Source organism: Acipenser ruthenus, chromosome 14 (assembly GCF_902713425.1).
Source record: "Acipenser ruthenus chromosome 14, fAciRut3.2 maternal haplotype, whole genome shotgun sequence".
Lineage (NCBI taxonomy): Eukaryota > Metazoa > Chordata > Actinopteri > Acipenseriformes > Acipenseridae > Acipenser > Acipenser ruthenus.
This window is the reverse complement of record NC_081202.1, coordinates 17,316,902-17,338,978: the sequence shown is the minus strand read 5'-3', so window position 1 is coordinate 17,338,978 and position 22,077 is coordinate 17,316,902. Positions and strand designations below refer to the sequence as shown.

At 35.7% G+C, this 22,077-nt stretch overlaps 1 protein-coding gene across 4 annotated transcripts in view; it reads right to left on the bottom strand.

Annotated features, from left to right (window-relative positions):
• Nucleotides 1-22,077, bottom strand: part of LOC117420122 (USP6 N-terminal-like protein) — a 59,313-nt gene that overhangs the window by 7,448 nt on the left and 29,788 nt on the right. For all 4 annotated transcript variants that reach the window (XM_034033667.3, XM_058985981.1, XM_058985982.1 and 1 more), the window contains 10 exons: nucleotides 16,609-16,682; nucleotides 14,851-14,933; nucleotides 12,472-12,511; nucleotides 11,819-11,899; nucleotides 10,062-10,169; nucleotides 9,714-9,823; nucleotides 6,545-6,593; nucleotides 5,296-5,416; nucleotides 988-1,082; nucleotides 440-505 (listed from right to left, as the gene is read on the bottom strand). In XM_034033667.3, the coding sequence (XP_033889558.1) occupies nucleotides 440-505; nucleotides 988-1,082; nucleotides 5,296-5,416; nucleotides 6,545-6,593; nucleotides 9,714-9,823; nucleotides 10,062-10,169; nucleotides 11,819-11,899; nucleotides 12,472-12,511; nucleotides 14,851-14,933; nucleotides 16,609-16,682 (827 nt within the window). The remainder of the gene's footprint in view (nucleotides 1-439; nucleotides 506-987; nucleotides 1,083-5,295; nucleotides 5,417-6,544; nucleotides 6,594-9,713; nucleotides 9,824-10,061; nucleotides 10,170-11,818; nucleotides 11,900-12,471; nucleotides 12,512-14,850; nucleotides 14,934-16,608; nucleotides 16,683-22,077) is intronic.

Sequence of the window (22,077 nt, the reverse complement as noted above, 5' to 3'; positions counted from 1 at the left end):
ACTCGGTAATCCATTTTAAGGCACAGTGACCGATTAGGTAAATACACAATGGCAGGGTTGCAAAGGAATGCTATTTTTTTTAAATAAAAAAATTGATACAATTATTGAAATGGCTGGTCGACAAATATCTGTTCTATTTGGCAAGTTTTCTGGAAGTTTTAGTCATGAAGAAAAAAAAAGTTGCAGATGATCACTGATGCAGTAAATGCTGTTGAAAATTGCCACTTGCGACTGCTAACTGGCAGTGGCAAGTTTCTCGAGAAAATCTGCGATGTCGCAGCCCTGCGAAAGTTTTATGAAACCCAACTTTTTATTTGAGAGGTGCTTGCGTATGCGAATCGTTGCAAATCGCTTCTGTGAAACGGGCCCCAGGATTTTAAACAGTTAATTTTTTTTTTATTTATTTTTTTAATAGAAAAAACAAAAACAGAAAACCTACTCTATCAAGGAAACACTGAAAGAACCACTTCATGGTGTAAAGGCTGGTGAAAACTTCTTGGTTGTCCTGTGAAAATAAGCACAGTGAAATGCAGAAAACCTACTTCTGCTCCTGCAAAAAAAAAAACCAATAAATTGCACATAATAGGCATCTATAGGTTTTAAAATGTTAACTACATAATACAAATACTAGCAGGCTACAGGAAGCAAAATGTAATCCAATACACCTAGTTAGACTAGGATAAACCCTCACAGGGATTAACACTTTATTGATTCTTGATGTTCCTTTATCTTGTTTTGTGTATGAATAGTTTGAGAATTTCAGTGTAACTCCATTTTTATTTTGTGTTCCATGACAAGGCAGGGATTAGTAAATTGTGCTTTGCCAGTTGAATTAAAAAATGCAAATCATATATTATAAAAAAGTTAGTGGTTTGAAGCACTCACTGTACTACACAAAAGGAGACACAGAATTTTCACCCCCCCTAGTTAAAGTGTAAGTAGCACATGTAAGTGCCTCTGTGCAAAATACATGTTTCAGACCCTTACCAAGTGTTGCTTAAGTTTAGGCATCATCTTCTTCAAAATCCTTTCGTGGTGTTCTTGAAACCTCAGGAGCTTTGGAAATCCAGGAACAAAAAACCCTGAATTTGGACAGTTCTTTTTAGTTAGGTATCATAAAAGCCTTATTGTCTTATTCAAAATTCCATTTATGATTATGAGAGATCGCTAGGTTATTATCATAACCCTGGTTCCCTGAAATATAAATGTAACCATTGCCTAATGGGTATTTATCCTTAAAGACCATAAAACCTGAATAAATATATCAAAGCTGCACACAGTGCCTGTGATGCAGTCGCGCCCACCCCCTAAGGCATAAAAAGACTGCTGACACAACATTGTCATGATTTTGATCAAGCCACCGAGGGCATAAAAATACTGCTGACACAACATCGTCATCATTTTTCCTTTCACTGACCACTCCCTGTGGTTTTTAACCTTGATACAGCTCTAACGCAGCGATCTTGAAGGTTAATGGTTACATTTCTATTTCAGGGAACCAGAGTTATGATAATAACCTAACATTCCCTATCAAGTATGAAATGTAACCATTACCTAATGGGTATGAATACCAAAGCTGTCGCAAGGCAATATTGCATACCAGCCAGAATGCCACAAGCCTAAGCCAAGGCTACCTTGCGCGTTACCATTAGGAACCCCAGTACAAGTAGCTGGAGCTAAAAAATTGGAGGGAGAACTCACCTCTATGTTTCTGCTGTAAGGGTAGACCCTGAGGCCACCCTTAACACTCTTGTTCCAAAACCAGGGTTTTGTGGATCCACGACATTCAGCCAATAAAATTGCATAAAAGTATTCAGAGAAGCCCACACTGCTGTATCGCGCCCTGGATCAAAGCCCACGAAGTTGCCATGCCCCTGGTGGAATGGGCAGTGAGCTTTTCTGGAGGGGGCAAGTTGACTCGCTCATAGGCAGTCTTAGCTGTGTCTGTGATGCATTCTGACAGCCTCTGTTTAGATGGAGCTTTCCCATGGGACAGCCCCATAACATAATGCTGAGATAGTTTTTGGCAAAAAAGCAGGATTGGTGCGAAGTGTAACTTTCGCCCTGGCTTCTGCAAAAATTAAGCAGACTTTTGCAATTGAAAATGCTTGCATCTCACCCACCCTCTTAGCGGATGTGATTGCAAGCAAAAAAAAGCGCTTTTTTAGACTAATATTTCAGCTCCGCTGAATGCAAGGGCTCAAAGGGGGTTTCATAAGAGCCTCCAACGAGGCACAATGTCACTGATAGGTGGCCGATGCCGCCGAGCACCCTTTAAAAATTGCCCCGCCAGGAAATGAGGTCCTAGGGAGACTGAATCAATCTAAGTATGGCAAGCCAAAATAGCTGCCAAATGGACCTTTAATGTAGAGGGGGACTTCCCTTCATCAAATAGGTCCTGTAAAAATTGCAGTATCACTGCCATGGGACAGGTCGTAGGGTCAAAACCCTTGGGCAGGCACCACGTTTGAAAAACGCCCCACTTGTACCCATACTAGGAACGAGTGGACGCCACTCTGGCATTCTGTAGGGTCTCTATCACCCTATTAGATAACTCCAGACGTCTCAAATGTCACCGTTCAGGGGCCAGACCCAGAGCTGCTGGCTGAATGGGTCAGGATGCCACAATGTCCCCCATGCCTGGCTGAGCAGGTCGCAGCGTTTCGGCAAGTTCCACTGCTGGCCGCTCAGGAGCTGTATCAAGGTTAAAAACCACAGTCATTGGTCAATGAAAGGAAAAATGATGACGATGTTGTGTCAGCAGTATTTTTATGCCCTCGGGGGCTTGAGCAACTGCATCACATGCACTGTGTGCAGCTTTGATGTATCTATTCAGGTTTTATGTTTTTATTTATTTATTTATTTATTTTTTAATTTAGTCGTCGCCAATGGTTTTTACCACGTTTTTCTCCCCAGTTTGGAATGCCCAATTATTATTGCAACCCCCCGGTGACTCAGGAAATGGAGGCTGAAACACGCGTCCTCTGAAACGTGTTCCTGCCAATCCGTCATTTTTCACACTGCGCATCCTGCACTCCACGCAGTGCACCTTTACTGGATGAGCCACACGGGAGCCCAAGTTTTATGGTCCTTAAGGATAACTACCCATTAGGTAATGGTTACATTTCGTACTTGATAGGGAACCTTTTTTTCATGAATACAGTACAAAAAAATGAAATGTTCCTTTCCGAACTATATTTAGATTTTATTACAATACAGTATGTGCTAAATTAAATAAAAAAAAAAAAAAACAGTTTTGAAACGTGTCATATGACTTGACAATTTTTGGAAACTAAAATAAATAAATAAATAAATAAATAAATAAATAGTACTGGTACTAGAAAGCATATTGGGATGCAGTCAAAGATAAACGCCAATTCCATCGAGCATTATGGCATTCCTAAAACTGTACAACTCCTTCCTAGTATTTGGCATTATCAGACATAATGCATATAATTGCACAAAAGATTAAAGTATGAGATAATTAACTTCTGTATTGTACTGGATCATCATTTTCCTTTGTGATTATCCAAACTATTCACAATTTTACTGGTTTCCAAACAGCCCCCTGTTGATCGTTCATGAGAAATTTAATTACTGCTTTCCGTACAGAACTGTACATATTAAAATATATAAGCAATTCGTTTCTGGAAGTTTCCTAATTGGAATTGTCAATTAACTAAACAAATTGATTTTACAAACACCCCCTTGTCCCAATTAGTTTGGATAACAGGTTTCATAGTTCAGATTGTTTAAAATAACTGAAGGACAAAGACAATTACAAGTTTAAAAGCTCAGTTACTGAAATCGTCAATCAACAGGGACTTTTAGAATGCATTAGCGACCCCCTGCTGTACATTTTATGACTGTGAATATATTTATATGCATGTTTGCAGGCTTCAAATGACAGTTCTTTGAAATGTACTGGTTGTCTAACATAATGATTAGAGATTATTTTTAATAACTGGTGAGCAATTTTTTCAATGGGCTATGTCATAAAAGGAATGGGAATTGAATTGGATTTTAATAGGAATCGAAAAAAAGGAATTGACCCCAACCCTGCATGAAACTAAAAACTGCTGTCTTATTTGTGTATTATTTATTTATTTATTTATTGATCAGGTGACAAGAGCAGTGATAGAAGAGAATTAACTTTTTAGTACAGTGCCAGAGTCAATGAATTCCAAATAACTGAGCCATGCAAGTAGTGTAATTCATTCCCCATGGTACTGGTCCTGTACCTCTTATAATTGAAACTCATGTATTTTATCCAGATGAAGCTAAGCAGCTATTGAACAGATTAATATAGTGCAAATTGTAACAGTAGAAAACCAGGAAATCCAAAAGTGTAGGAACACCTTTGCGTTGTATAACTGTATTCCAGGAGTTATTGTACATTTCATCACAACTGGGTGGAGATTCTCTGGTTAAAAGTTTGAAATATGTACAGAGTCATCTCTAAGGGGGAGAGGGAAGGAGCTGGGTAGTAATAAATGACTTGCTGCAGCATTTTTTTTATTTCTTAAAAACAAATTCTTGTTTAACAGCATGATGATAAATGTATCCCCATGCTCCATGTGCAGAAAACAATCTGAAGTAAAAAATGGTATTGGTTTGTTTCCAGTGAAAAACCAAAATAAAATCCCCTACCTGGAAGTGATTTGACTTCTACTACGGAAGAAACATTTATTCTAAATGTACTCCAAATTCTGATTAAATAGATGTCCAAAACAGTACTGTATGCTCCAAAGCATTTTAAAAGCAACAACTTTCTCAAATGGAGTGTAGGTTAAGTGTCAGCTTTGTGACAACACTTATTTGTAAAATCTCAGTAAGAAATGGACAAACAAATTCTGTTCCAACTTCTTATGGATTTTCCCCAACAAAGAGTTTACTTGTATACTAGCTTTACATTTCATGCTAAACAGCTTAGCTGCATTTAACAAATACAAATTAATTCTAAAATGTCTTGCCTAATGCATTTTATTGCATCTTGTTCTATTAATACAATTTTATACCTGAACTGACAGGCCACGGTTGACCAATAATTATCATATTGTAAGACCATGTTGTAGAAGACCCAGCTTACTTGATGATGACTGTTCTGGGGCTTATGCAAGCAGACTGGACTAAATATCATTTTGGCTGTGAAACTGCATCACTTAAAATTAGAACTACACAATAACAGCTTCTTCTATTCCCAGAAGTATTTTTTCTTTTCAGTAAGGCAATACAGTCAGTATTGGTTGCAATTTTACAAGCTGACCAAATGAAGTGGAAGTTCAAAACGCTTACCGTGCATTACATGTTTTTGACCAGACAGAAGTTTCACAAGGGCCCAGAAGGCATCCTCTTCATTCATATAGATGAGCAGCAAAGCTGTGATTTGGCTCATTCCCTGGCAATACCCCACTTCCTACAATGCAAACAGGGGGATTAAAAGTTCAGTATCAAATAAACCTTCTACATGCAGTTTAAAATACAGTGAAACCTGGATAAACCAGTTGCAAAAGGCACTGAACAGGTTTAAAATAAATACAGTGTACTAAACTAAATCATGACCAATGCAAGACCAATTTCATTATTAGCCTCACCTACACCTCTGTGTACTTCCCTTCTGACAACTGCAAAGTGATGCACTAGTTGAGCTACTTGCTGCCGCTAATGAATCAAATTAGACCCACATTGATGATGCAAACAGCCGCTATGGGGAACAAACTAGAAGCCTCTTTTAGTGATCTTAGAGAGAAAACATTGCTATGAACCATGCTGAGCTCAAACATTTTAAAAACATGTTTCAAGGATTAACGAAAAACAGAAACAAAACAAGATTTGGAAACCAAACAAATGGTACGTGGGTGAGAGAAATATCCAAATTTGTAGATTTATTCTATACTTAAGACAGAATAAACAGTTCTTTGGATTAACATGCTGTCAAAAAAGTAAATGTTAGGTGAAAAATAATTTTGCAAGCGAGTGAAGGATGACCATATTGTGCAGTAAAATTATCAAAGTATTATTTAACAATATTTCTGTATGCAACAACAATACTTTGTTAAAGCACATTTTTGTAGCGCAAGTGACCTAATAAGCACCTAAAGATTAAGTTGTTCCCTTTTTTTCTTTCAATACATTTGGTCCTTGTTTTATCAGGAACTGTATTCAACATTTTAAGGGTCTGGTTATATCAATTAGTTAATTATAATTAGCCACCTGGGTCTAAATCAGTACCTTCAAACCTGAAATTTGTTAAGCCAGATCAGAAAGTATATTATTAGTACAATAAAGTGTTTTTAGATAGTGATCACAAGAACCCACCCACACAAACAAAAACATAACTAACTACATCAATGGAACATACATGCTGGGACAGATGTGGAGCCTTCCGCTGGCAGCAACCCAAAGATTATTAAGTTGATAGCAACATATATTTTTTCAATTAATTTTCTCCGTAAGAAAAACAGTAGGCTTCTAAATGCTGAATAATAAATCATAGTATTAAATATTTAAAGAGGATTCAGATTACCAGACTCATCTCACTTACTGTGTTATACATGGAATATGCAGTTAAAACATGGAATAATGCTTGTTGCCTGTGAAGAAAGAAATTGAAGAATTATTTATATTTAAGTACCTCTATAAAAAAGCCATCATTTGACACAACAAACAGATGTTATAAATACATTTCCAATTAAGGTTTGCAGACCAGCAATAGCTCCCACTGAATGTCCTCAAACCAAAAAATATGAAGATAGCAATCACTATGACAACAACTGCTACATTATTTCTATTTTAGGGGCTTTTGTGCGTTTGAAGAAGAACTATAAAACAATTTACTTGGGAAAGGAGACCTGGGATTTGCAAAAACATGAGCGGCAGTTTAGTTTTTAATTGGATGTCCAAAGGCCTTATCATAAAAAACAAGTTCTACCACAGTTCAAACCTAAGAAATTGCAACATATACACTACCTCACAACAAATAGAGAGGTATATTTTATTTATTCATTAATTTAAAAGTTGATAAAAAATAAAATAAAATAAAAGAACATTAAAACATTTTTTGTCAGGGAAAAGGGGTTTCAGCAGCGCTTTTACCAAGAAGACAGTTTAATTTGCTGTTAGGGCCTGGACATTAGAACAAAATGCAGCTCTTCTGAGTAAGGGAATTGACAAGACTTATCAACTCCCTAAGCCAAACAATGAACTGTAATTTGAAGGTCTTGTGATACTGAAGGCTGCAGAGCGATCTAATGAAGTCAAAGAAGCACAGCTGTCGTTAAATATAAAGGCCAAAGCTACTTCTACACTGGGGTATGTTTTAAAAAAAAAAAAAAGTGACTTCAAGACTGCCTCTGTAAAGCCTTGAGAATTACATTCAAAGTAAAGTAACTGATAGCCAGGGATTTGCTTCCCCTGCGGGGTGGGACAGCAAGTTCACATCTTCACAGGAATCATGATTATGAATTACATTAGACTGCAATGTCTATGTAACTAAAGTGGTTAGGTGCTTTATCTCGTACCGTACATTACTACTGTAATGCAATTCAACTGAATAACCATGAATAGATAAGGATTTGAACATATTTATGCATATCATAATAACTGAAACAGATCCAAGAGCACACCAATTCAATATAAAGATATTTTCTAGTTACTGAGAGAAAGTACAAGAGATTATCCCACAGGAAAAATCAAATCATGTTTCAAATATAACTTCCTTATAGCACTTGAAAAACAAAATGCTATTTCATGGTGGAATAATAAAAGCAAAAAAACAATCACTTCATACAAAATTATATTGAAATGAGTCCACATATAAATTATGCACTTGTCGTAAGGTAATCCCTTCCTTCATAATTGGCAGACAATTATGATTCTCTTTGAAAAGCATTTATAAAAAAGTAATGTTACAGAAAATTTGATTTATATTGCCAATTATAACCCAATGTCATTATTTATTTATTTTTTTACTTTAAAATGTCAATATATTAACACATGTATATAGGCAATAAAATATTAAATTGGCTTTTTGCAGAGGTTGATATTTTTTTAATACTGCAATTATTATTTTTTTTTTAGTTCAGTTTAATCTAAAAACATGTTTGCTTTAAATTGGCAACTCAAGGAGGCAATATAAATTAAGGCATTTGTATGAATATAGTACTGTATAGTATTCATTTAGGATGGTTTATCCCTCCCCCCCATATTTACAGAAAATTTCAACACATATTACTCTGCTATGAGACAAGTGCTTATTGTGTGGCAGGAAGAAAGCCATCAGTGTGAGGAGGCAAATCTGGTGCTATTCCACAGAGCATGATCTGACTAATAATGACACTTGTTTATTAGACCACAATTATTGCTGGTATGCCTTGGAAAATACAAAAATAGTGAGGCAGTGTAAAAGCTCCTTTTTATCAAACCAAAAACAATTCTACTCCCAGTTGCACTGTAACACCATGCAAGCAGTCTGCACAAGAGGAAGTCTTTACAGTTTCCAATCTCAAAGCTGTCACCATGACTCCATACTTAAAGATAAACTACACTTGGCACCAACATTCTTTAAAACATATTTGACTCCAGGTGACATGATTTAGTTCTTGAAAACTACACCTTCCCTACAGCTAGTTACACAAATGAACTATGGCTAGGCCAGGAGAGTAAAAAGCATGACTGAAGGAGCGTGGCAAAATAAAAATCTGTTGTCCTTTAAAAGTCCCAGTTTGAGATGCAGCTCCAAACTTCAAAACCACCAACTGCATCGCTGTAGCTGTGGCATCTCCTGCTCAGATATACCTTTTGATGCTGTGTGAATAAGCACACAGTCAAGTTAGTCATGTCCCTCTACTTAATGTCTTCAGACAATTTCATTGTCTTCTAATGATTTCTTCTGTGCCAACAGAGCTGATTGGAGGAGCACCATTTCTCTATTATTATTATTATTATTATTATTATTATTATTATTATTATTATTATTTATTTCTTAGCAGATGCCCTTATCCAGGGCGACTTACAATTGTTACAAGATATCACATTATTTTTACATACCATTTATACAGTTGGGTTTTTACTGGAGCAATCCAGGTAAAGTACCTTGCTCAAGGGTACAGCAGCAGTGTCCCCCACCTGGGACTGAACCCACAGCCCTCCGGTCAAGAGTCCAGAGCCCTAACCACTACTCCACACTGCTGCCTCTATGATGTTATCCACGAGTTACAGGTACTTTGCTCCTACTTTGTATTTATCTTTAGTATATCATTAGCAGTTGAGAGCCAAGTGCAAATTACTTTACCTACACTGATGCTTTTATCATAATTAAATAAATGGAATGCTCTGCAGCTAAAGATTAAAAATTAAATTTGAGAGTTACAAATGTAAAAATAAAGGAGTAATTATCAGACAATATGCTGGGCCTTATTTTGAAACATTTATAAAACTAGCATGAAACAAAATCAGTTGTAGTAAAGAGCAGTCTAATTACTGTTCTGAGCAGTTCCTTGCTATGTTGCAACATTAAAAAAAAAAAAAGTGTTATTCCTCTGAAAATGTACTTCAAAAAGTGTTGCTACTCAGAATGGTAGTACACACCAGTTCAGTATAATAAAAATAGTTAAATAGAGTAGGAGTGCATTTTACACCAGCCCTGTTAGTATAATTAATAATTATACATTTAAATAAATACGTAAATAAAACAAAACAAACAGATAACTTACTTTACATCATATCTATCTCTGAACATGATATGGTCCCTGTACGTGCGGTTCACATCTAGATCAATCTGCCTGATATCTGGTGAAAGCACTCTTGCCCTCTGCTTTAGTTTCTTAAAAGAAAAACAAAGAGAAATATTAGTCAGATAGACTACTGGCTGCATAGCTGATGACATCCAACAAGATAAAGCAATCCTTCAAGAGTTAAACACACCAAGACTATTTTCTCATTTAGATAGGAGTAATTCATATTAAGATGTGTATATTCACATTAATTCACTGGTAACTTGAGGACATTATGGCTTCAGACTTATGCTACTGTATGACTTGTATGTTTCATGATTGACTTACCTCGTAAAAACCCTTCTTCTCGGCTTTAATTTTTGGTATATCAAGAAGCAAACCCCAAATCTCCCCTCGAAGCTGAATTGGAATTCCCTTATATATTCTTCTCATAAGCTGAAAGAAGAAAATTAGATGCAATTATTCCACAAGCCCCCAAAAGTGAAGTATTTTCTTTAGATCAAGCGCCGCCTCTGCTTGTTGTTTGTAATTAACACAATCACTACTGTTTTGATATTTTTAAAATCAGAAGGGGAATAAACCCCAAAAATTCTCTCAGAGGCACTTAAGACAAGTGTTTGTAACATCCTGTGTTCGCATCCTTTAACGATCACTCCAGCAACAATCCTGATAAAATACTGACACACAGATTTATTATGATCCATTAAATGTCATTTCTCATTGACTCTAATAATCTATTCTACAGTCTGGTGTCAATACCTTTCACTCTTTACAACAATGTATCAAAGTTGAAAACCAAACCAAGTGTTTAAAGAAAGTTTAACTGGTGCAGTTTCCCATCTCCAAGTTAATCATCCATGAAAAAGCATTACTGCAATTTGGCATTTATAATAAAGGTCGGTGGGGTTTTATAAACTTGCACCTTGTTTTTACTCTAAAGCCTTTGATGTTCCAGGTGACACCACCCAACTTTGTCAGTAACATTCAGAAAAATAGAAAAATATATAAATTAGCATACTGATGTTTACTTCTACAGTGTGATTATATCACAGTGGTGATCCACCGAAAATACCATGTCAAAAAAAAAAAAAAAAAAAAGGCAAACGATTTTGCAAAATAGGTATGGCTTACAGTATATTACATATGTTCTTATCAATCAATCTACAGCAATTTTGCTAATTCCACAGGATGTGGAATAAGGCAATAGCCGTCAATGAAACTAAACAGACCATACCAACTTGCTGGAATACCATTGCTGCTATCACTATGATGGCATTCCTTTGGTGTGCAATTAAAATAAACTGATTAGAAAAGTAATACTGTTCAAGTTAATTAGTGAATTGAAAAAAATATACAAAAGCATAACATTTGTATTCCATGTCTAAGGGGCAGCTATAAAGCTGTAGCAAACGACAGTCATTTTTACAGATTTGCATTATAACCACAAGGCATTTCAACAAATTGCATTCACTGTGGGTATAAAAATTGTTAGGTATACCGACTTTATGAAATACAACTCTTTATACATTGCACAGTGATTAACACTTCTCATCAGACATTATTGCTTAATAAAAATGACATGGTTACACAATGAGTCAGTGGCTGAGGTGGGATTTGAACTGGGGACCTCCTGGTTACAAGCCCTTTTCCTTAACCACTGGACCACACTTGATTTGTATATTGCAAAAATAATTAACTGTTACAAGGAGAAAAGGAAACACTGTATATTATACCAATTATCAATGTTTACTAAGTTTTGTTTAGTTTTTCCTGAATGCATAGCCTACTTTGTTTTCTACAGTAGGAGGTTTTTCAAGGAAAAGTCAATATCATTTTCACCAACACATAACTTCAGAAATAAAGCAATTGCCACACATCAGTGTGCTGAGGTGACATTTAAAATTTGATGAGAAGAATGAGAAACAGGTGCCTGAAATTCTACTTAACACATTTTAGAGATGTACTGTACAAGTACAGAAAAAAAGTTTCAATACACACTTATTGGTGGAAAAAGGAGTTAGTTAAATAAATAAATAAATAAATAAATAAATAAATAAATAAATAGACAACTGAATCTCAATTACCTTTTCACTGTTCTTGTATTTATCCCAGCTCTTCATCATTTTCAACCATTTTGTAGTTCTCTCAACTTCTTGAAGTTTTTGCTGCCAAAAAACAAAAAAAAAAAAAAAAAAAAGTTTAGCAAATGCATCTAACAATTAAATTGCCAATTAAATGACTCACTCCCCATTCTTCCCACTAATTAACATTTGACAACATAAAAATATTCAGGTACCTTTGCATGGAGTACAAAAAAAACACCACATCACAAAATCTCTACATGCCTGTATAAACAGTTATATGACACAGTGTACACTTTTTTTTTTTAAGTGGACAGTAAGGTCACCAGATCTAATTCGATTGTTTTATTCAAATGTACGTGTACTTACAGCTTTAAAAAGTATGATTTATTAGGTGCTTACACAAAATGATGGATTGCATTGGCAATTAAAACCGACCTTAAGCTCTCATCAACCATTTGCAATTATCTTGAAACATAAATCACTGTTGGTTTAACTCTCATCTGCTCTGCTGCACCGTCAACAGGAGTGGAAGGGTGTTAGCAATACTTACCACAATCATGGTAAGGTACGCAATAATGTGCATGGTATCTATCTAGCTATATCTATATCTATATCTATATATAGGAGTGGTAATTGAAGTTATTTTTATTTACCTTCTCTTCCACTGAATCATACGTTGGAAGCTCATTCGCACTGTTAAAAAAAATAAGCAGCAGATGTAAGAGCCTGTGGCAAACTGTGGCAAATACAAATGTGTAACCTTTTTTAAAAAAAAAAAAAAAAAAAAAAATCACACACTACCCCTGCAGTGGCTGGGGTTATCTTTGGGGCATCCCAACATTGTAATACAACTTGGTTCACCTGTTTAGCAGACATTTAGTTCACATGATCTATAGTGTTCCACATGCAGTGAATTCAAATAAACAGAATAAATAAATAAAATAAATAAATGGTTAAAAAAAGGAAAGCTATCAAATTCACTAGGCATTTCAAGAATAAAAATGTTTAAACTGTTTTAAATATTTACCAGTTTAGCTGCTTATCATATTGCTGGGAACTTACCAAATAGTTTTAAAGCCAACTATTCTAGAGAGAATCCGATTTTGTGTTTGTTATTTGTGAACAATTATGGTAATTTTCAGATGAACAATCTTGCAGTTTTAATTTTTTAAATCAATACTGACATTTCAAAACCTTTGATATTTGGTGCTGTAAAAGTGACGTTGTAGTATATCCTCTCTCATTAACATCCTTGTATACAGCAAAGGAAATCAGCCTCCAGTCTTAAACAGGAAATAAGTAAGTGACTACTTACTCTAAGCACCAGAATAACTAATTACACAGTTTCAGTGCTACAGATGCTTCTCAATTCAGCAGCCTGAATGCTCCCCAACACTACATGCTCTGAACACAATTTTGATTATATCGGTCTAGCTTTCATGGGTAATACTAGTTTAATTTAACTCACAAGGTTGTCTGTGGCATAGTATCAACCTATCTCGGTGATCTCAGCTGCCTGCACCTCCGAAGCCTGGTTGCTTTTCCATTCAAGTAGCAATCATACATATGTGCTGTAGCATATCGATTTATCAAATTGTATTTAAAAAAAACAAACAAAAAAAAAAAACACACCATCGGCAGGGTTCACAGACTGCTATTGGCACTAATCTAGGACATGAGTGTTAATTGTGGTCTGTGAAACCAACCATTTAGCTAAGACTTGTAGTATTTAGATTAAAAAAAAAAAAAAAAAAAAAAAAACACATTTAAAATTATAAAATTTCACGCTAAAAGAAAACACTTTTTTTTTTTTTTATTCTGTTAACCCTCCTTTCTCTTGTGAACAGTCTTTCTCCATTCACTGTTTTGAATTGACTTTACTGTTGACAGATCTGAGGTATGTAATCATTAGGGGCATGACCAGCTGGTGATGTGATCCATGCCGATATTGGGGGAAAAAAAAAAAAAAAAAAAAAAAAGTACACATGAAACACAGCTAAGGTCATGAATGGGAATTATTAGTGACATGTCACGGCATACAGAACACAAAACGAATTCTGATTGGCAGTATTGTCATGATGTTGACAATTACAGACACCCATGTAAGCCCAAGAAACAAGTATTGATGAAATTGTGACAAAATTCAAATCAGATATTATAAACACAGTCACTATAACAGACTATTGATTAGTATTGTGTAGGATAGCTGGGTTGTGTTTCAGCTGTTCCGAAGTCAAGAAGTTAAGAAACTGCAACCTTAGATGTAATATTTATATTATATGAACATTTTAACTATTGCAGTAGATTCAAAATATAAGACACAAAGCCACCATTTTATACAATAATAAAAGTTATGTATTACACGTGTCCAGCTAATTAACTTGGAGCAGTTAGTAGACCATAGAGAAAGCAAGAAACATAGAACACATGCACATCCATTCATGTTTCTATTTAAAAGGTATACTTTACATATTCACATTTTCCTTATATTTGATTGTTTTCCAGTTTAATATCCAGATAGCTTAGTTACCATGCTCACTAAATATTTCAGAAAAAAATTTAAAACACACACACAGAAAAGGGGAAGCTTAGTGCTGCACTGTGCAAAGAAACTTAAGTACTGGGTAACATTTTAAAACTGGAAGAAAACACTCAAAATAAACGTCTCTGCCATGAAACTGTGAAAGTGAATTTCATCTTGTTTCAATACCAAATTCACACTGCAGAGGTTTCCATTTGCAGGCTATAATCCACTGGGATTTTAAACAAAATAAATATGTCCAATTTCCATTTGAATATGGATGCTCATTGGGTAGCTTCCTCAAATCACAGCGATACAGAGAGACCAATTTCTTCCAGCCTGCAACCCAGACTGGATCCGACAGTGTTAACAATGTTAACAGACAGGACTGATTTAAAATAGCTTTCGACGCAGTCCTTGTGGCTGAAGGAAAGAGGCCTTCAATGGTTTCTTGCTCATTTTATAATAGTGGTGTAAGGTTGCTTTCACAAATAAACTTAACAAATCTTACTGTAAAAATCCAAATCTGTCTGTGACTTTATAGAGATGGTAGTTGGCATCCTCCCAGGGTTCCACAGTTGCTCCATCTCTTCCCTGAAAAAAAAAAAATTGAAGTATATTTTATAGATAGATAGATAGATAGATACAGATACAGATACAAAACACACATATGACTTATTTTACGTTACTGGTATGCTATAATTTTTTTCAAATATAAATGATGATAACAACTGATATGTAAAGTATTTGACAGATCCACTGTGCCTCACGAATCCCATTACTCCATTGTCTTTCACTGTTATTTTTGCTGGCAATGCCAACTAGCTTAAATTCTGGAGGAATTTAAAATCAGCTTGCTTTCCATCTTTTATAGAATGGTACAAAAATTGTAGAATAAATAAAGTTCTCCAAAATGTCAGATTACTGTAGTGTCTGCCACTAGATATAGTAAGTAAAGTGTAATAGTTAAAAAGCAAAGGCTTGTCTACAGTATGTAATTCAGGTATTTAAAATCAAGTTTAGATACAAACACTTGTTTAGTCAAACATGTTTTCCTTATTCATGTCAAACTACAAAACCCCATAAAACAAAATATGACACATGTATATAGATAATAAGCAATGACTTTTTGCAAATCCAGTTGTACAATTTACTTTCAAGTAAAATGAATAATGAATTACTGCAATGGATAAATGACGAAACAAAAAAAAAAAAACTACTTACAATACAGAAAATAAGGAATTGTTTATTGAATGGTCAGGAAGCAGCTACTGTACCAGCTATCCAGAATAAAACTAGCAGCACCAAGTAAAGAATGCTCTGCGGACCACAGACAAAATTCCACAGCAATTAAAGGAATGAGATTACATCTGCCGAGATTGGTTGACTTTTTCAATCCAAGGTTTTAAATATCTGTAGCTGGTTTTGACACAGCCAGACAGGTCTAATAGAGAACGATAGCATCACTACAAACGGATATCTACACAGTAGAGTGTGCTACTGCTGCTAGAGCTCAGATTGAAACCTGGGAAACCATCAAGCCAGGTTTGGGTTATTTTCTAAGCAGAGTGCAACACACAGCACGAAGTTGAAAACACTGCATTGTGAACATTGTAAAATGATATATGAAAGAATTTGGAATCCCACATATGAAGCTTATAATATAGTATACAGAAAAAACAAACCATGGCAAAGAAACAAAAAAAGACAGTGGTTTATACAGTTCTGTAAAACATTTGACTGAAATGTTAGATCTTTTTTTTTTTAATCCAAGGGTAATCTCTCTGTAACGTTATTTAGCACTCAGTTAGTAAATCAAAAATGATCCAAATACATTTGACATGTTCCAGACTGAGAATAACACACACTACAATAACTCTCCCAATGTCTCATTTTTTTACCTTACTATACTGTACAGTAATATATATCCCGTTCTATTTAACACAGGAAATATCAGTCATGTTACATAAAATAAATGAGTAACAGGAAAAAAGCCAATAGATTAGGACTAATCAGTTTCAAAGCAATGTGAAAATGGACGAAACTAGACTTCCTTGATTCAACAGCAGCAATAATGGAACATTGACTGTACATATTTTTTTAAAAAGATGACAATTACAATCTTTGTTATCGTTAAAAAAATAAACATTTTTTTGTGTGAATTGTATTTATAGATTTATTTTTTAACAAAGTTAAAGCATTCCTAAGGGCATAATGTACGGGAAATGACGTATCAAATTGAATAGTTTCGAAAAGTATTGACCCTTACCTTATCGTATTTGGATACTATTTCATCTCTTTCCTGGGCAAGCTTAATCGCAGCATTGTGTTCCGCATCGGAATCTGTAGGATTTCCAGAAATGGGAGAAGTTAACTTCACCATTCTTCGTTTATTCTTCACGTCAGCATTGTTACCTCCAACAGTTTCACTGCCATAAAACACTGTATGAAGAAGCTTGCAGTGCTTAGGTAAGCAACTTCCTCTTTCATGCGGTCACGTCTGTACACAATGACTCACACACCCACCTTCTCCCAGTTTCTATATAGCTTGGTAACAAAAACACTCGTTCCACTGTGAAAAAGAGAACAAAAAGGTATTGCACTCATGTAAATAAAAAGTGAAAATAAATTAAATTGTGTCAATGCAATCACTTCCTTCACACCGTGACAGTATACAGGGGACTTTACTATACTGCTAATCAGTTTTCTTAACATGATAAATGCATTTGTATTTCTTTAACATTACATTTTATTTATTTGATGGATCAAAAAAAAAAAAAAAGACTATTCTGGACTATTTAAATAATTAGTACAGTACATCACACAATAAAGCATTGTAACTGTGCTGACTGCTCTTTTACATAAATGTAGGCTTTTTCAATCCCACATGCCATCAGCTGGAGTATGATTTAGTACTAATTATCACTGAAAGCATCTTCTAAGAAAAGCTTCAACACAGCTTCTGTAACTATGTGGGGCTTGCACTTCTGACTGCTTAGTGTAATCAGGGCACTGGGAACTGAAATGTCAGTTCTTACCTTTTTTATAGCCTACAGTTTGCCTTAAACAGATTAGCACAAAAGGTTAAAAGGCCTACTACAGTAATACTGTTGCTTACACAAAGTGCAATTCACTTGGCACAGCTCAGCTTTCTTCTGAAGCTGAAGTTTTTCAGCATTTTATAATACAAGATGTATGAATGTGCATGAATATCAATCCCAAGCTTTAAAATCACTTTGAATTTTACACAACCTTAAAAAAAAGAAGGGGGGGGGCTAGATTTATTGAACATCTCAGCAGCAAGGCAAATGGAAGTGCTTGCAATAGTATTTCATGTTTAGAATTTTAGATTTAAAAATGTCTCAATTCAATTCACATCATACAGTACCAACAATTCTGTGGCGTTTCATAATAAAAAACAAAACAAAACACTGAAGGAACTGCCTTGGAAGCACAGTAGCTTTGTCTAGCAACTCAGCGTTAAGACAACAACCTTTGTGCAAAAAAACAGGTGTTAAACTAAACACTGTAGTAAAATTAACAAACTTTAACAGTTTCCTTGTTTGGGTTTTTTATATCCTGCATGTCCAAATTCAAACAAATTAAAATAGGCCTAGTCTTGAACAGGGCTATATATTAAACTGAATAATGTTACGCTGAATAATGTTAAAATAAATAATAGATACCTCAAGAATGCAGCATAGACACTGAGAGCTTCCAGTAACCTAAAGTAGTACTAGAGATCATATTTTAAAATGAAAAAACATGCGTGCTATAACTTGTGTTTCTTTAAAAACTGCACACTTGAGACCTAAACTAATTTGTGCAAAATAGATGTATGGAATTATTTTGCTAACTACAATTACAGGGCTTCTCAAACTCAGACCTGGGGAACCCCTGTGTCTGCTGGTTTTCATTCCAACCGAGCTCTGTTACTTAACTATAACCTTAATTGAACTGATCATTGTTTTCAGTTGCAGACTTCAAGTTGGCTATAACATTTTATAAGTAACTTGAACTGCAACTGTTTAAGAGCTGAAAACAAGCAAAAAGGTCTAATTAAGCAAATGATCAGTTCAATTAACGGTCTAGTTAAGTAATTGAGAGCTCAGTTGGAATGAAAATCAGCAGCCACAGGGGGTCCCCAGGACTGAGTTTGAGAAGCCCTGCTTTAAACCAATATCTTGGTATGGCTAGAAAACATCAGTGTTATCTTATGTCTTCTTGTTTAGATTAACTTTTCTCTTTCAGTCACTCATCACTTCATAACAAACTCCTGTGATCCCAACAGAGCTCAAAGAATCACATTGTCTAAACAATAAAGCGAACGCCACACTAAACCGAAGTACCAGGTGTGGTTGCCAATCAGAGGCCAAGGTTTTGTCATGTGTGTGTAGTAAGCTATCTCTTTCCTGTGTAAAAGTTTCTGCTTCCAATGAGGGAGCCAATTTCCCTTAGTAGGGAAGATAAATTATTGCTTCAGTTCCATCTTTACTAAGGGCATAACCCAGCCTCTGAAGGACAAAGGCCAGCCCTGCAGGCGTCCGCCTAATCTCACCCATGGCTTGAATTTCAGCGCGGGATCGCCGGAATCATGCACTTTCCAAGTTGCTCCCGCATATCTGCAACTTTCAGTGTAGGAAAATCCTGCAGAGATATTTGAAGACACCAAGCTACTGCATCTTTCACCCAAATTTAGAATGCCTGAAACGCTACAACAGTCTCGAAGGAAGTGGGTGTCAGTGACGAAAGCTCTATGAGCTGCATTCTGCGTAGTTCTGGTTAAAATAAATAAATAAATAAAAAGTAGTGCTGGATATTTTAAGTGCCTTTAAGACTTTATTCTCTCATACGTGATTCTATGCCGCTATCTTAAAGCATTATAGAAACTCAGTACAATGCAGGAAGTAAACCGTTTTGAAAGAAAAACAAAACAAAAAAAAACACGATATTAAGTGTAGGTAATCTAGGTGTTGTTTTGCAAGCGGTGACTTTCGCTTTAACTCTTAAAACACAGCCCCATTCATTTTGGGGCACCAGCGCACCAAAGGTTACGCACATATTACTCAGGCACTGTAAAAGCCACCTTCATGGCTTGTTTAAAAGTACAGATTCTGGGCTTTCCAAAGACGTATTCAGTGTGTGTATGTGGTACAGTTTTGAGTCTATTGCGCCGTCATTGTAACAGCTAGACTGAAAGGGACGGTATTGTTGGAAAGCTCAGAAGCTCAGCTCCCACCCCATGCTCATTTCATATTGAGACATCTATGATTACTAATATTTATATATATATATATATATATATATATATATATATATATATATATATATATATATATATATATATATATATATATATATATATAGCAGTGACCAAACATGATTAAACATTAAACCAGTAGTTAAACATACAGACGTGCTCAAATTTGTTGGTAGTGATGAAATTAAAAGCTATTTTATCATGTATACTTGCATGCCTTTGGTATGTCATAGAATAAAGCAAAGAAACTGTGAATAGAGATGAATTATTGCTTATTCTACAAAGATATTCTAAAATGGCCTGGACACATTTGTTGGTACCCCTTAGAAAAGATAATAAATAATTGGATTATAGTGATATTTCAAACTAATTAGTTTCTTTAATTAGTATCGCACATGTCTCCAATCTTGTAATCAGTCATTCAGCCTATTTAAATGGAGAAAAGTAGTCACTGTGCTGTTTGGTATCATTGTGTGCACCACACTGAACATGGACCAGAGAAAGCAAAGGAGAGAGTTGTCTGAGGAGATCAGAAAGAAAATAATAGACAAGCATGGTAAAGGTAAAGGCTACAAGACCATCTCCAAGCAGCTTGATGTTCCTGTGACAACAGTTGCAAATATTATTAAGAAGTTTAAGGTCCATGGAACTGTAGCCAACCTCCCTGGCTGCGGCCGCAAGAGGAAAATCGACCCCAGATTGAACAGAAGGATAGTGCGAATGGTAGAAAAAGAACCAAGGATAACTGCCAAAGAGATACAAGCTGAACTCCAAGGTGAAGGTACGTCAGTTTCTGATCGCACCATCCGTCGCTTTTTGAGCGAAAGTGGGCTCCATAGAAGAAGACCCAGGAGGACTCCACTTTTGAAAGAAACATAAAAAAGCCAGACTGGAATTTGCTAAAATGCATATTGACAAGCCACAATCCTTCTGGGAGAATGTCCTTTGGACAGATGAGTCAAAACTGGAGCTTTTTGGCAAGTCACATCAGCTCTATGTTCACAGACGAAAAAATGAAGCTTTCAAAGAAAAGAACACCATACCTACGGTGAAACATGGAGGAGGCTCGGTTATGTTTTGGGGCTGCTTTGCTGCGCCTGGCACAGGGTGCCTTGAATCTGTGCAGGGCACAATGAAATCTCAAGACTATCAAGGCATTCTGGAGCGAAACGTACTGCCCAGTGTCAGAAAGCTCTGTCTCAGTCGCAAGTCATGGGTCCTCCAACAGGATAATGACCCAAAACACACAGCTAAAAGCACCCAAGAATGGATAAGAACAAAACATTGGACTATTCTGAAGTGGCCTTCTATGAGTCCTGATCTGAATCCTATCGCACATCTATGGAAAGAGCTGAAACTTGCAGTCTGGAGAAGGCACCCATCAAACCTGAGACAGCTGGAGCAGTTTGCTCAGGAAGAGTGGGCCAAACTACCTGTTAACAGGTGCAGAAGTCTCATTGAGAGCTACAGAAAACGTTTGATTGCAGTGATTGCCTCTAAAGGTTGTGCAACAAAATATTAGGTTAGCGGTCCCATCATTTTTGTCCATGCCATTTTCATTTGTTTTCTTATTTACAATATTATGTTGAATAAAAAATCAAAAGCAAAGTCTGATTTCTATTAAATATGGAATAAACAATGGTGGATGCCAATTACTTTTGTCAGTTTCAAGTTATTTCAGAGAAAACTGTGCATTCTTCGTTTTGTGTGGAGGGGTACCAACAAATCTGAGCACATCTGTACATGAATGAAAACAGTGAAAAACAGACGGAAATAGGGCTGAGTGTAAAGAGTTAAAAAAAAGAAATTAAGCGCTGGTTAAAAAGAAAAGCACCTTTCTTTTGCTGTATGCAAAAACGTCACGTCAGGCAATTGCAAAAACCATGGAGAGTGCTCTGTCACAGTGATGAACAGCTGTTAGGTCTCCTGAAAGCAACACTAGTGTGAATGATAATGCAGTAAAATATATATAGTTTTTTATATGCAAAAGTGTCTTTTTTGCCATTTCCCCCAATGATCCATTATCAACAACACTAAACCCAAACCATAATATGTAGAGTAAATGTACATATACATAAAATTATACAAAATGTGCTTCTGTGTGCTTATATTCTCAGTTATTCACTAAAATATTGTATTGCTATACGGTGCATGCAAGATCACTGTTTACTGGCAGTTTCCATGGAAAATTGTGTTTTGATGACTGCAACACAGCTAGCATGAAAGATGAGACAATAAAATGTCAAATTATATAGGATATGACTTTGCGTATAAATGTGGGATTATATTCTGAAAATAAGCCCTTTTTGCTCATTCTGCTGCTTGCCTGTAAGTGAACCGTTAATTGTTTTGTTGTGACTGTACCTGTGAATTTTGAGTTTGGTGTTGGAGACAAAGGGAGTATCCCCTCTTCACATGAGTCAGGGATAGTATAACAATTGAAGTTTAGTTAGTGTCATTGAAAGGCAAGGTTTTCTT